This window comes from Propithecus coquereli, unplaced genomic scaffold (genome assembly GCF_000956105.1).
Source record: "Propithecus coquereli isolate 6110/MARCELLA unplaced genomic scaffold, Pcoq_1.0 Scaffold77, whole genome shotgun sequence".
NCBI classification, from domain to species: domain Eukaryota; kingdom Metazoa; phylum Chordata; class Mammalia; order Primates; family Indriidae; genus Propithecus; species Propithecus coquereli.
The window spans coordinates 5,947,703-5,963,769 of NW_012153840.1; the positions used below are offsets into that span (position 1 = coordinate 5,947,703).

Genomic DNA, 16,067 nt, shown 5'->3' on the forward strand with positions numbered 1-16,067 from the left:
TTTAGTTGGCCGATTAATTTCTTTCTATTTTTAAGTAGAGACGGGGTCTCGCTCTTGCTCAGGCTGGTTTCGAATTCCTGAGCTCAAACAATCTGCCGGCCTCGGCCTCCCAGAGTGCTAGGATTACAGGCGTGAGCCACCTCGCCCCTGTCTGCGGCCGCCCCGCCCTGACCGCACCGGATCCGCCCTCGGAAGACAAATTTTTTAAATGTCCCCATGCTACTGGGTCCAGTTCTTATCCTCCCACTCTGTCTTAAATCCACTCCAATCAAGATCTCAGCCTCTCTACCAAAACTGCCCTTAGCAATTAGAAAGTCTCTGTCAATGGGGATAAGCCCTAAAGTCCATTATCAGCCTCTTCCTTCTATCAGCAAGTTTTGACATAGCTGGTCACTCCCTCCTCCTTCGTGAGAAAGTGCAGTGAATGAAGAACAATGACCTGAAGGTCTGAAAACATCAGCAGTAAGGGGGAGTAAGGACTGACAACATCTCATGTCCTCAGAGGAGCATGGGGTTTTGAAAGACTTCAAAGAAGAAGCAGTTTAAAGCAGGTGTGGGGAGTCAGGAAGACCACTACTACACAGTTCATGCCCTGAAGTAAATGACATATGGGAAGACACCCTGGTTTAAAAGTGAGCGAATCAGCCAGGTGCGGGTGGCTCACGCCTGTAATCCTAGCACTCTGGGAGGCCAAGGCGGGCGGACTGTTTGAGCTCAGGAGTTCGAAACCAGCCTGAGCAAGAGCGAGACCCCGTCTCTACTAAAAATAGAAAGAAATTAATTGGACAACTAAAACTATATAGAAAAAATTAGCCGGGCATGGTGGCGCATGCCTGTAGTCCCAGCTACTCGGGAGGCTGAGGCAGGAGGATCGCTTGAGCCCAGGAGTTTGAGGTTGCTATGAGCTAGGCTGACGCCACGGCACTCACTCTAGCCCGGGCAAAAGAGTGAGACTCTGTCTCAAAAAAAAAAAAAATGAGTGAATCCAACCAGCTGAAATCAGGAGTAAAAATGAAAACACACAAGGGGCACTCAAATTAGTAACATGAGTATCTAGAGATTATTCTTCTCCAAAACAGGCACAGGACAAATAATTACAGATGGTAATCAGTAAACAGTTTTGAAAAGATAATTACAAAGTGAATTTTCACCAGTAGTCAACATACCTAGATTTTCTCGAAGCAGCCAAGTAAGTACAGAATCTCTGTAAGGAATAAAGTCAGTTTTCTTCTTCTTTTTACTCTATTAAAGAGAAAGGAATGGCCTTTAGAAGTGTTAGGGGGGAAAATTCACATGAAAGGCAAACCAGTCTAAAATTCCCAAAAAAATAAATTACAGTAGAACCCCATCACTATTGCAAATTTATCATTCACAATTTCAATTCTTCACAATACTCAAAGCTCATGCAATAAAGTATTTTTTTTTTACATTTTGAAAAATTTATAACACACAACAGTTGAGAGAGTAGTATAATGAGCTACCATATACCCATCATGCAGCTTCAACCAATCATCCTCATTATTGCCCAAACACTTTTCTATTCTATTTTTTTTTTTCCTGAATCTTTCTTTTTTTGAGATATGGTCTTGCTGTACTGGCCAGGCTGGAATGAAGTGGCATAATCATAGCTCACTGCAACCTCAAACTCCTGGGCTCAAGTCATCCTCCTACTCGGGCCTCCCAAAGTGCTGGCATTAGAGGCATGAGACACCACACCAGGCCCTGAATCATTTGAGTAAGTTGCAGACATCATGTCCATTTACCCCAAACATTTACCCTAAACATTTCAGCAGATAAGGACGTTCTCTTACACAGGAAACCATGACTAAATTCGAGAAATTTAACATGAATGCAATACTATTATCTAATATCCTGTCCATATCACATTTTTTAAAATAGCTGTGTTTTAAAACAAATCCAACACTTCACCAATAAATATTTTAGGTACATATCTCTAACAGAGAAAAAGAAAATCATGTTTTTAAAAAACATAATGACAAGACCATTACCACACTTACCAAAATTAAAAATAACTCCTTAATATCATCTAATACTCAATCCTCAATTATTATTTTTGCAGAGGGGCAAATATGAATCCTGTGCATTCCAGGTTGGATACATAGGAGCAAGTCATTTAGTTAATGAATTTACATGGCCAACCACCAAATCATCAAGAGGATTTTTGCATATCTAGTAACTTTTGTAAAGTAATGCTCACTTGGTTTCTTCAAAAGGAAATTATGACCAAAAAAACCATTAGAGCAAGAACTAAAACTGAAAAGATCTAAGAAAGTGATATGATTTGCTAATTTAGAAATTTGTAAAGATTGCAAGATAAATTTTCTGTTAAATCCACTTATAATGTTCTCTTCATGACCCTTCTCATTACGACAGGATAAAGCAAAAAGCACCAATGAAAAGACAATGCATGGCTCACGCCTGTAATCCTAGCACTCTGGGAGGCCGAGGCAGGTGGATCTCTCAAGGTCAGGAGTTCGAGCCCAGCCTGAGCAAGAGCAAGACCCGATCTCTACTAAAAAACAGAAAGAAATGATCTGGACAACTAAAAATATATATAAAAATTAGCCGGGCATGGTGGCACATGCCTGTAGCCCAGCTACTTGGGAGGCTGAGGCAGGAGGATCGCTTGAGCCCAGGAGTTTGAGGTTGCTGTGAGCTAGACTGACGCCACGGCACTCTAGCCTGGGCAACAGAGCAAGACTTGGCTCAAAAAAAAAAGGAAGCTACTAAGGCAAAAGCCAGGGTTTACTGATAAACACCACCCCAGCAATCCACAGTTTTACAATCTGTTCCTGGTATAACCCAAGGTTAAACTAAGGATGATTTGTACAAGCACAGGTATTATGAAAAAGAGTACTAAGTGGCCGACCTCTGGTTTGTTGAGGAGGAAAGGGAGTAGACAAGTGGTATTTTAATTCCATCTCTTATCAAAAAGGTCCATGCCTTCCCACTCTACCCAAAGATGCACATTCCACCAATTAGAAAGTCATTTCCAATAGCAGGTTCAATTTTAAACTGCATAGACCTCTAGAGAGAATTAAGCCTTTTCAGTCATTCACACATTAGTGGAACAAACTTTCATTCCACTACAAATCCTCCAGGCCTAAGACCTCAGTTTATCTTCTTGTAGTTCCCAAACATACTACACTTTGCCCACGGGTAGTACCAAAATGCTGTAAAATTTAAAGTATGCAGTTACAACAGCTACAAACAGTAAAGTAAAAATAAGCAGTATCAGTTTGTCAAAAATGGTCTACTTTCATTTCTGCCAATTAGACTAAATTAACACATTAACTGCCATGTGAGTTGCATTTAATTCACACTAGTTTTGAGCCTGGGGCCTCATGAAGCATATATAACTCACACATCTCTTTACCTTGGGAGCTATATGGTGTGCAGGCAACTCATGCTGCCATTCTGTAGCATTCATGTTACCTGACGGGTGGCCCCCTGGGCAAAACCCTGCAGTTGTGAAAATCTTACTTGTTGATGTTCTTATTGTTACAATTAATATTGACAATTTAATTCTAAAAACATGGATTAAATGAATAGAAGTCAATAAATTTCATTTTTCTATTTATATTTACCATTAAATTACACCTAAGCCTGACAAGTCAAGAAAAACACTTTACCCTTATGAACTATTTTTCAAGTTTTCATGTTACTTTTTACATTACTAATTTTCAAGTTTTTATATTACTTTTTTATTGAAAAAAACACAGAAACAATAAAAAAGTAACAAATTTTTCATTAAATTAGAAAGGATAATTTTGTTTTCAAAGTTTTCGTTCTATTTTCGTAATAAAACACTGTGGCCCCCAGGGAGAAAATTTTTTTTTCTAGTGTGGCAGTCAATGTGTTAAGAAGAAATAGCTAGATTAAGGAGCATAAATAGAATTCAATCCTTTCCATTCAAAAATAGCCCCAAATTTTAGCCATTTCTTTTCTATTTGCTCTTATTGAATTCATCTTATCTCTTCTCACATCTGTACATTTTTTGAAAATAAGTGCTTCAGGAGTAACATAAAAAGCATTACTTGGATCATTAACCTCTCTGGAAAAGAAATACTGTTAAGTGTGGATGGTAATAAGCCTGATTCTCTCCCCAGTGGAAATAACAACACATCTATTTCACCAAAAATTATGGTTGTTATACAAAAACTAACACAGATGCAAAGTATTAAACTGGATTTTAAACTGATTATAAAAAATCATTTGTGAATTACTGTGACACAGAGCAGCGTGGAACATACACAGAGAAATACTTTGTGAACATCTCCTGTGTTGGATATAAATGTTAATAGATGAGCAAACAGACAGGACAAGTTAGAATGACAACTAACTTTTTAACAGTCTTCATGGTTCTGGGACTGAAATTAGATATGTGAATGTTCACACACATACAATCAAATAGCATGTAGATTTTGAATCTAAAGCACTTTCTCAGACAAACATAGAAAAACAGAAAAAGAACATTACTTTTTATTATTTTTATGAAGTAGAGAGAATGAACAATCTATATATTTGAAAATAGTATAAAATATTTCAATGTAAATACTGCCTCTATTCCCAATTTTACTCCTTCATAATAAATTGTTAGGTGTTCTAAATATTATTTATGCAAAAGTATGCCAGTATATTTTAGAGTATTTGCATGGAAATATAAGGAAGAGAAAAATCTATGGAATCTGGGTAAAAATCTATAATATGTTTTTGAGATGCAGTTAAAGATTAACTTGATTCTATAGCCTTTACTTTATGTATAACCAAAGAGAAGAAAAAAAAATTTTTAATGTTTTAGATTTTCCATAAACTTTCACAGTAGGAAACAAGTAAGATAATACAAAGAGGTTTTAGAAATATATACTAGTAATTTCAAGAAGCCAGCTATGTTTTAGAATGGTACCCTTAAGAAATTTAATTTATTGTGTTTTCAAATGGTTTATGGAACTGTCAAGAGAGTTCCATAGATTACTAGAAGAAACAGTATAAGAAAATACAATGTAAAAGCATCCTCAAATTTATCTTGTTGCTTTATTCTTAATTCCTTCTCCAAAGCATATCATCTTCTCTAAATTAATTTTGGTGTTAAGTCTCATGATTCATGGGTACCCTAAACAGCCATTCTAAATTCCAGAACCAGAAAACAAATGACAGAAAGTTTTTTGAAGGTTCCATTCATACTTATGCCTCCACATATCCTGCTGAGGATTTAAAACTGTAATAGTCGATTTCTATAGCTAGTTCATCTCTACCAGTTTCCACCATACCTTGCTGGTGCAGTTATCCTACAGATGAAAGCATTTAAAGGAAAGAACACAAGATAAGCCTCCAAACAGAAAATCATATTTTGTTTAAATTTTAAGTCATAGAGTATGACTTCTCAGAGATGAACAAGAGAGCATTTCATTCTTTTCAGAAACTTAAGTGAGGTATTACACTAAATTAGAGCACACAATGACTATACTTCCTCAGCTTCTAACATAAATAATTAAGTTCCTTATACAAAAATTGTTTTATCTTTAGTGTTCCACTGTTAAGGAATAGGAAAAAATGAAACTATTTGAAAAAAAATATTGTTGGTCCCCAAATCAATAATATTCACCAAAGCCAAATTGCTCTAAATACTCCAACAAATACTATACCCAAGTTAGAAAAGATTGCATAGGAAAAGAATATTTTTGTGAGAGATATGAAATAAGGGAGCTCCAGTGGCACAATCAGTGCACAGTACTTATATGAAATAAGGCCAATAAACAATTATAAAATATCATCAAGTATATTTACTCAGCAGACAAATTTGTCCTCATACTGAAGTATAAAACTTACCACCTCTGCCAAGGCTGAAATGACTTTGCCCAAAGTTGTAAGAGACTTATTAATATTTGCTCCTTCCTAAAAATAAATAACAAATATGAATGAATCGTGATGAATTTCTACTACTGACATATCATATACAATATAAAATGCATTTGCCATATGCTAGCACATTTGTTTATTTATGATCACAAGTTCTAAAAACCTCCTTTAGTCCTCAATCTTTCCTCTTCACCTGATAACATGTTTGGACCACATCCTAACAGCCGTAAAGTATCTTCACGACGTTCGTGCTCCAAAACCTTATAGATGCAGCTTTCTTCCCACAACTCACCGACATGCAATTTCTGCTCTTGTGAAGCAATATCTCTGTCAAAGTCCATGCTTGTTCTAACATCCGGATATTGTATATCCTATTGCCATTACTGTCTCTTACTTCCATCCTGACAAATTCTGCCTCTTCCTCAGAAATGCAATTCAACTCTCACCTTACCATGATGTCCTCCCCAACTATTCTGTTATATAACTCATCCTTCCATTGAAGTTATAGATCAGGAATTGGTAAAATTTTTCTATAAAGGGTCAGATAAAAATAATTTTAGGTTTTGTGGGCCATATGGTCTCTGTCTCAACTCTAACACTTGAGTGCCAAAGTAGCCACAGATGATACATAAAAGAATGGATGCAGAGGTACTTCAATAAAACTTTATTTATAAAAATAGGCAGTGGGCTGGATTTGGCCCACCGGCCATAGTTTGCTGACCCATATTACAGAACATTTATTGACTAGGCCATTTACTTGGTAAAATAAATACCTTTAATCGAGTCCCTTTGGCACCAGTTGAATCAGCTCGTTCACTTCCTGCTAGATCCACCAAGCTGATTTTACTGACCTGATAAAGAATAACATGGGGGCAATTCCAAAATAAGCAAAGCAAAGCAGAAGCAGGAAACATTTACAGGCAGAAAATTTTTTAAAAGATTAAAGTATGGACCCTGTCTCTACAAAAAAATTTAAAAATTAGCCAGGTATGGTGGCACACACCTGCAGTCCTAGCTGCTGGGGAGGCTAAGGTGGAAGGATTGCCTGAGCCCAGGAGTTGGAGATTGCAGTGAGTTATGTTCCCACCACTGCACTCCAGCTTGGGTGACAGAGCAAGACCCTGTCTCTTTAAAAAAAAAAAAAAAAAAAGATTAAGGTATGGCAAAGACAAAATATTAGAGCTTTTAAAAAAATAAAATAGAAATATTAGAGTTCTTATTAAATATGGCACAAGAAGATAAAGACAACAAATATCATAGTCAGTTTAAAGAGCATGCACAGTGGACATGGTGGTGCACGCCTGTACTCCCAGCTACTTGAGAGATTGAGGTGGGAAGATTGCTTGAGCCCAGGAGTTTGAGGCTATAGTGCATTATGATCACGCCTGTGAACAGCTAATGCATGCCAGCCTGGGCAACAGTGTGACACCCAGTATCTAAAAAAAATTAAAAACAAAAACAGCACAAGCAAAATTCATAGCAATTACCAGGGTTCAAAAGAAGTAACTCTAGGATTAACATGACATATTTTACTATAGTCTATCATAAAAATATGAGACATGACAGTGATTCCTTTTATTAAAAATATATAAAACTCAACAATCCATTAAATGGCATACTAAAAATGATGCTTTAAGCAGCTGGAACTCTCACATACTGCTGGTAGGAATGTAAAATGGCACAATTACTTTGGAAAACAATTTGGCATTTCTTTTTTTTTTTTTTTTTGAGACAGAGTCTCACTGTGTTGCGCGGGCTAGAGTGCCACAGCCTCATCCTAGCTCACAGCAACCTCAAACTCCTGGGCTCAAGCGATCCTCCTGCCTCAGCCTCCCGAGTAGCTGGGACTACAGGCATGCGCCACCATGCCCGGCTAATTTTTTCTATATATTTTTAGTTGTCCAATTAATTTCTTTCTATTTTTAGTAGAGACGGGGTCTCGCTCTTGCTCAGGCTGGTCTCGAACTCCTGAGCTCAAACAATCCGCCCGCCTCGGCCTCCCAGAGGCAAAGGATCTTTTATAACTGCTAGTACAATAAATCTAACTTCAAATTTCAAAAATCTAGGTGAAAGCTACTTAGGAATGTGTTTAGAGTAGTATTCGACATATATTTTTTATTATTGACAATAATAATAAAGTTGACATGTATTGAGTGGCTATTCTGTGCCAGACATTATTATATGCACTTAACCTATATTAATACTTAATCCTTTTAACAACCCTATGAGGCTGTTACAGATGGGGAAACTGAGGCATAAGAGGTTAAGTAATTTGTCCAAGGTAATACCTGAGAAGTGGCAGAACCAGGATTCAAAGCAAGCAGTCTAATTCCAAAGTCTACAATATTTAACTACTACAGAAAATGAGAAATTAATAAGCAAAGGTATTTGAAGAACATGAGAACCTGTTGTGGAGTTATTTTCCAGGAATAAAACATAACATATCTGCCTCATCACTTGCTTAGACATTTAATCCCATAGTAACATTATCAGAGCTCAAAAAAAGAAAACAGGAATACCCATACCAAAGAAGGCTAAAAATTGAAAGGTTCTAGTCAAGGAGGAAGGACTTTCTTCCCACAAAACTGCTTAACTATCTTGTATAAAGTAGTTTTTGCAACTCAAAGTTCTTCTTCTTTTTTTTTTTTAACTTTTTTTATTTTTTAGAGACAGGGTCTCGCTCTTCACCCAGGCTGGAGTGCAATGGTGTGATCATAGCTCACTAAAGCCTCGAACTCCTGGGCTCAAGAGATGCTCCCACCTCAGCCTCCAAGTAGCTGGGACCACAGGCACACACTACCACACCCGGCTAAGTTTTCTTACTTAGTAGAGACGGGGCCTCACTACGTTTCCCAGGCTGGTCTCAAACTCCTGACCTCAGCAATCATCCTGTCTCAGCCTCCCAAGGTGGTGAAATTACAGGCATGAGCCACCTTACCCAGACTATTTTTTAACTCTATCTTCTTACAATTTCACTTAAGAACCCATGCTGAAAACTGGTGTAGGGTGGAAGAAAAATGTTAAGCAGAAGCTACAGAACACCCCCATTAAGTAAAAGAGTAACCTTCCTTCCACAAAATGTAGAGGGTAGCGAAAGGGATTTCTCAAAATCCCCATCCTTCACAACTCAAGCCCGGAGACTGAAGTTCTCCTACCTTCTCAGTGGAAAGGTTGGTCTCAGCATCATGTTTCTTCTGGGTGAAAACAATGGTAAACACAGCATGGGAACGGCTACTTGTTTCATTCATGTTGGTAGCTGCCACTGTCCTAAATAAACAGAAATGACAGTGTGACAGTAGAATTCTTAGATGGGAGTCAAAATGAATGGACAGCAGATTCCACATTATAAGCATAATAATCACAAGCAATAGTTTTAAACTTATTCACAGATTACAAGATTGTCATTTACACAATTGCTCTCAATAATGCCTTACTTGTGAGCCCCTCTAGTTACCTTCCAACTCCAAAGGCACCCTATCAGAATCACTTTTCATATTCCAGCTATTCCTTTAGAAACCACTGATGCATGTAATTTTTATTCTTTACTGGTGTTTATTTATACCGGAATCAATTACTACAATAGCCACTTATATACATATAAATATATATACATTATATATATACTTGTATCTATATTTTACCATGACTTGATCAAAACTGAAGAATAAAACTTACCCCAAGTTCTAACATGTTTCAGCAATGCATTGTTTTGATGAGAAGAAAGATACCTAATATGCTGAAGCCCTCACTTCTGCAGCACAGCCAAAGGGTCAGAGGACTCCGCAATTAAAGCAACCTTCATAGCTATAAATATGGCCTCAAATCCTTAACCAGGAACAAAGGGCCTCAAAATGTGCCAGAGACCTCAGTCATTAGTCTACTTCCTACCATACCTGGCCTTGTTCCCAGCATCCATGAGGTCAGCGATGTCTGTGTAGGAAGTGACTGCCAACTTTGATAGATCCTCCACATAGGGCCCAAGAAGTGGGTGTTCACGTACACGCAAATTACCCTTGTTTTTTGGATTCAGCAAATCTCGTACCCTCTCACAGTAAATTTCCATGTAGCTCACCTAGGAACAAATTAGTGAAGTAAGTTAGAGGACTAGAAAAAGAAATCATATACAGTAAAATGATTTCTTATTAAAAGCTCTATGATTAGGGGTGTGTGAGTGCACGCACGCACAGTAAAAAAAAAAGCTCTATGATTAGAGATCAGCAACCTTTACAAAGTGAAATGGCATGGTTCTATAGACTCTTTTATTCTATTAACATTATGCATGGACTCCACACTGCACATGTTACAACCAGCCCTCTGGCTTTCTCAGGATGGAAGAGGTAAGCGGTTTTATCTCTGGCACATATTGGCTGCTGCCTATCTGAGGAAAAAAACATTTTAGTAGCAATCAGTTATCAATATGTTTTTAAATGTACATTGTCGTCAGTAATTGGGATTTACACTGACATTACTCCAAGAGCTTGAAAATAAGACTTCTATTAAAAGTTAAAACCAAGGTATGATATCAATATTCCAGAGCAGGGCAGAAAAAAAAAGAGACCAGTGACTCTAAGTCTTTAAGACTGATCACATTGTTACCAACTATGGACAATATATCCACTAGAAGGGGTGAGGGTTGATCATCATGGAAGCTGAGGGGTGACGGGACCTATCCAAGATTTGTGGGGGAGGAGGAAGCTTCAGACTATATACACTTCATGATCTCCTACCCCATCAACAGGACCATTCCCATCACAGCAATGAATGCATGAGGCTATCATTTCTTAACCTGAGGCAATGAAACATTTATCAAATCAACTCCCCTCCCTCTAATTCTGTGCTCACCAAACAACAATAGGGTTCCAACACAGGTCTGTCCACAAAAAGATAATACACTAGTCCTGCAAATGTTGAGTGTTCTGGCCTAGGTAATAGTTACTTCTCTTGAGAAAATAACAAACCAACATGTTGATTTTATAACATCAGCCAAATGAGCTTTACTCAAGTCTGACTTTGAAGGATGGTTCTGTTCCTGATGTATCTACAAAATCAGACTTCTCAGCAAACAAGGCTCTGAGTTGGGGTAAATTGACCACAACGGGCTACATTATGAGGTCTCCCAGGAATCAGATCCTTCTGCATCACTGAGCTATTCAAACATACAGTGTAACTCCTGCATTTCCCAACTGTAAATTTCTACAGATAAATTTTCAGAGTATCTGAAATAGAACCTTATCTCCATTTCTACTTTTTTTTTTTCATTCAGTCTCTGATCTGACTGCATTTTTATATTGTATTTTAAAATCAGTTAAAAAGGTTGAGATCCCTGAAATAGATCTATTATGAGAGTAAACCAACAGGAGAACAAATATCCTTTCTGACAGCAAGTTATCCTAGAAAGTGAGATGTACTTTAATCATTTTTGTGTACTTAAACTTGTACATAAAATCCTGAATCCCAGGAAGACAGTACATCTTTTGGCACTTTTCAGACAGGTCTGAGACTAAGAGGACCCAAATAATCTGGGTAAAGGTCATGCGCTCCATTCCTTATTCTCTGGTATGTGAATCCATCCAAAGCCATCACTATTTCTTTTATTTCTACACCAACCACACCAGACCCAACTTGGCAGAATCAATTTACTGCACACTGTTCTGTTCCAGGCACTGTTCTGGACACTTGGCATACGTCGTTAAATAAAACAGACAAAGAGCCCTGCCCTAGTAAGCTTATATCTAGCACAGGAGACTGAAAATGAACAACAAACATAAAAAATAGGTAACTTAGCATGTTAGAACTTGAGTACTGTGGAAAACAGAAATATAGCAGGGCAAGGGACATAAGGAGTGTGGGGGTAGAGAGCAAGTTGTACTATTAAAAAAGGTGGTCAAGGTAAACCTCATTGAGAGGGGGAGATTTGAGCAGACTTGAAGGAGGAGAGAAACTTAGATATTTGGGGGAAGAACATTTCAGGCAGAAGGAAAAAAGTAAATGTAAAGCCTCTGAGGCCAGAACATTTCTGGTGTACTCTAGAAAGAGCAAAAAAGCCAGTGTGGTGGAGCAGAGTAAATAGCAAGAGAAGTGGGAGAGGCAGTTAGAGAGTCCAGCAAATGTGGCAAGGAACTGTAGCGTCCACTAGAGATCCATGCTCCATTCCAAGTAAGCCCATGAACTCTGACTAATGTGAAAGAAAATGGCATCTTCTTTTATTATCTATAAGCTCAAAAATTCTATAACCTGATTCAAAAAACAATAGTTAGAAGATGAGACAATCTATTTGGAAAATTCATTTTAACATAAAATATTTTTAGAGCAGCACATTCCTCTTTTGGTGTATGATAGTCACAAGACAGAATTTTAAAATTTATAAATCTGTGCAACACTTTATAGGTAAAGAAAAAAAAAAAGCAACCTAAGTGGATCAACTAGGAATTGTGTAAGTCCTATAGAAAATCAAAACACACACCAAAAAAAACCACCAAAAAACAAAAAACTAGAGTTTACTTAAAAAGCAGCCTAATTTTTCAGAACAACAGACTCATGTTAATGGAACTCTTTAATAATTTCAGTTACTATGAATGAAACTGAATACAGAAAAAGGGCCTGTGTGTGTGTGTTTGAAACAACACCTTCATAAAGCACACACAAAAAGAAGGGAATGCTTATCAAACTAATGCATATAAAGTAATTCCATAAACCTTTTCATGAAAGAGCCAGGGTGAACACTGGATACAGAATAATTTCTCCAAGTTTGTAAGCAATTATAAAGGGGGGGAGATTTGATTACATATATTTTTTAAAACATAGGCCTGACAAAAATTATTATTAACAATATTATAGGTGATGAGTTCACACAAATGAATAACAAAAACACTGCAATCCCAAAATGTAAACAGGCACATGTATAATTTATAAGATGTTCAACCACACTAATAATCAAAGAAATTCAAATTTAAATGAGAGAAATTTTGCGTTATCGAATCAACAAAGATTAAAAAATGAAAATACTAAATGTAAGCACCCACATAATGGGTGCTTATGCTCTCCTGGTAGAATTGAAAATTGGTTACAACCTTTCTTTCTAAAAGGCCATTTGGCAATTCAAATATATTATTTAACAATCAAGATATATATATAAAGGCAATAAATGAAAATAAATACATAGACTTATGAACACAGATTTAATTACAACATTATTCATTATAACAAAAACTTAGAAATAGCCTAAAAGTACAAAATTGAGGGAATGGTTAAGTGATCTGTGGCACAGTCGTAATTTGGAGCCATTTAAAAGTAATATTTGAGGAGCCTCTGATTTCAACTCATGGCTGTACTCACCTCTACAGAGTAGGACATTTCTTCATTACAGTTATCATTGATTTTCTCAAATAGTTCTTCACATAACTAGGGAAGCAAAGCGAGAGAGGCATGAATAGCACAAGTAAGAGGAGTCCTAAGTTACCTATGACTGCAAAATGAATTTGTGAGGCCCTCTTTCTCTTTCTCTCTCAAAATACGAATGTCATAAACACCAAGGTATGATTAATGCTTTGAATAAAATACAGTCGTGCACTGCATAATGACGTTTCAGTCACTGACAGACCACATATATGACAATGGTCCCATAGGATTATAATGGAGCTGAAAAATTCCTACTGCCTATTGATGTCTTAATGATTCCAATCCTATGTAGGCCTAAGCTAATGTATATGTTTGTCTTAGTTTTTACCAAAAAAGTTTAAAAGGTAAAAAAAAAATCTAATTTAAAAATAGAAAAAAGCTTATAGAATAAGGATACAAAGAAAGAAAATAATATTTTTGTACAACTGTACAATGTGTTTATGTTTTAAACTATTATTACAAAAGAGTCAAAAAGTTAAAAAAAATTTAAAAGTTTATAAAGTAGAGTTACAGTAAGCTAAGGTTAATTTATTATTGAAGAAAGAAAAGTTTTTTAGTAAATTTGGTATAGCCTAAGTGTACAGTGTTTATAAAGTCTGCAGTAGTGCACGATAACGTCCTAGGCCTTCACCTGCATTCACCACTCACTCACTGACTCACCTAGAGCAACTTCCAGTCTCGCAAGTTCCAGTCATGGTTAAGTGCCCTATACAGGAGTCCCATTTTTTATCTTTTATACCATATTTTTACTGTACTTTTCTAAGTTTAGGTGTGTTTAGATATATAAATACTTTCCATTGTGTTACAATTGCCTACAGTACTCGGTACAGTAGTGTCTTGTGCAGGTTTGAAGCCTAGGAGCAACAGGCTAAACCACATAGCCTAGGTGTGTAGAAGGCTGTACCATCCAGGTTTGTGTAAGTGCACTACGATGCTTGTGTAAGTATACTATCATGTTCGCATAATGACAGAATTGCCTAACGACTCATGACATGTTTTTCAGAATGTATCCCCGTTGTTAAGCAAGGCATGACTGTGAAAGTAAAACTTTAAATACACTCTTCTCATCTAATCTTTATTCTCCCTCAACAATAGTGCCTCAATATTACTTCCTTAGAAGGAAAGCCATGTTTAGGGGAAGAGGAGGAATACACAGGGAAGTTATGTCATAGGCACATTTAATTTATGTGAATTCAATTCTCCTCCTACTATACTAGAGTAATTGTGACTCTATAATCAGTATTATTGTAATAGTAAAGCTGCCATTAAATTATATTTTGCACACGTTACTTACGTTATATAAAATTCATTATATATTATCGGTTACAATATGCATTATAAATTTCATCACACATAGAATTTATACTATTAGGAGGAGGTAAAGGAAGGTATTTTCAGAAATAATTATGACTAAAATTTTTCCTTTACCATTGTCTTAAGACTGCCCCCTTACATGAGATGCTACTCTACTACACAATAACATTTTTAACAGAAAACATTAATTTTTCTAGATCGGGAAAATCATAAACTTTGTCCTCCTTACCCCTTGAATTTCTTATTCAAAATATGTGATTTTTAACAAAAACAATTAATAAAAATCCTACTAAGTTTTCACTCACTATATCTTCAGTATTAAGGCGATCATACATTATAACGACAATCATACATTAAGGCAATATACATTCTGAAAATGAACTATATGTTCATGATTCTCTATAAGTTGAAATAGAACTTAAAATTTACTACACCTAGCAATTTCTAAAAATCATCTTTTTCAAAAACAACTGCTTTTGCTTTAAAATAAAGTACTTCAAAATTCTACCAGAAAAGAGGTATGTATGTAATTATATAAGAACTCCAATAATAAACAAATTAAAGGGAAAGGAAGGAGAAACTAAGTGTGGTAACAAGATAAAACAAATATGGCCATTTAGCATAACTTGCTATACTCTACAAACAATCATTTCATTTCCGAAGAAGTATTACATAGTGATAAAAGCAAAGACTCCAGAACTACCTTGCCTGCATTTGGATCCTGGCCCTGCCACTTACTTAGGCAAGTGAAATGACCTCTCTGTGCCTCAGTTTCCTTGTCTGTAAAATGGTCACATGCAGAGGATCAGATGAGCCAATATTTCTGAAGACCTTAGACCTGTGCTTGGCACGCAGTGCTGCATGTTTTCTCTAATTAGTATAATCATTGATATTACTACATACAAAGAAGGACAATTCCCAAACACATGCCTTTTTTTTTCTTAGACAGGGTTTTACACTGTTGCCCAGGCTAGAGTGTAGTGGCATCATCACAGTTCACTGCAACCTCAAATTCCCGGCTCAAGCAATCCTTCTACCTCAGCCTCCGGAGTAGCTGAGACTACAAGCGTACGCCACCACAGCCAGCTAATTTTTCTATTTTTTTGTAGAGATGGAGCCTCGCTGTGTTGCTCAGTCTGGTCTCAAACTCCTGGCCTTAAGTGATCCTCTCACCCCAGCCTCCCAAAGTGCTGGGATTATAAGCGTGAGCCATCATGCCCAGATATATACTGTTAATAGAAAAATGTTCAATTTTTTTCTGAAAATTTTCTAATCTTTATTAATAATTAAGCATTTTAATCATATAGCTGAATTTAATGTTATAGTCCAATAATCTATTAGCAAAAACAGCTACTTTACGTATTTTATTCTCAGAATACAGAGACAGTAACATTAGGCCTATAGTAAAAGAACACTTTAAAATTAACCCCAAATATCATTAATAAAAGCAAACTACATTCCTTACTCTTTCTTTT

At 36.5% G+C, this 16,067-nt stretch overlaps 1 protein-coding gene across 1 annotated transcript in view; it reads right to left on the bottom strand.

Annotated features, from left to right (window-relative positions):
- Positions 1-16,067, bottom strand: part of KIF1B (kinesin family member 1B) — a 169,925-nt gene that overhangs the window by 92,364 nt on the left and 61,494 nt on the right. The window contains exons 5-10 of the mRNA XM_012662500.1: positions 13,216-13,281; positions 9,774-9,952; positions 9,036-9,147; positions 6,654-6,731; positions 5,851-5,916; positions 1,152-1,242 (exon numbers count right to left, since the gene is read on the bottom strand). Coding sequence (XP_012517954.1) covers positions 1,152-1,242; positions 5,851-5,916; positions 6,654-6,731; positions 9,036-9,147; positions 9,774-9,952; positions 13,216-13,281 — 592 coding nt within the window. The remainder of the gene's footprint in view (positions 1-1,151; positions 1,243-5,850; positions 5,917-6,653; positions 6,732-9,035; positions 9,148-9,773; positions 9,953-13,215; positions 13,282-16,067) is intronic.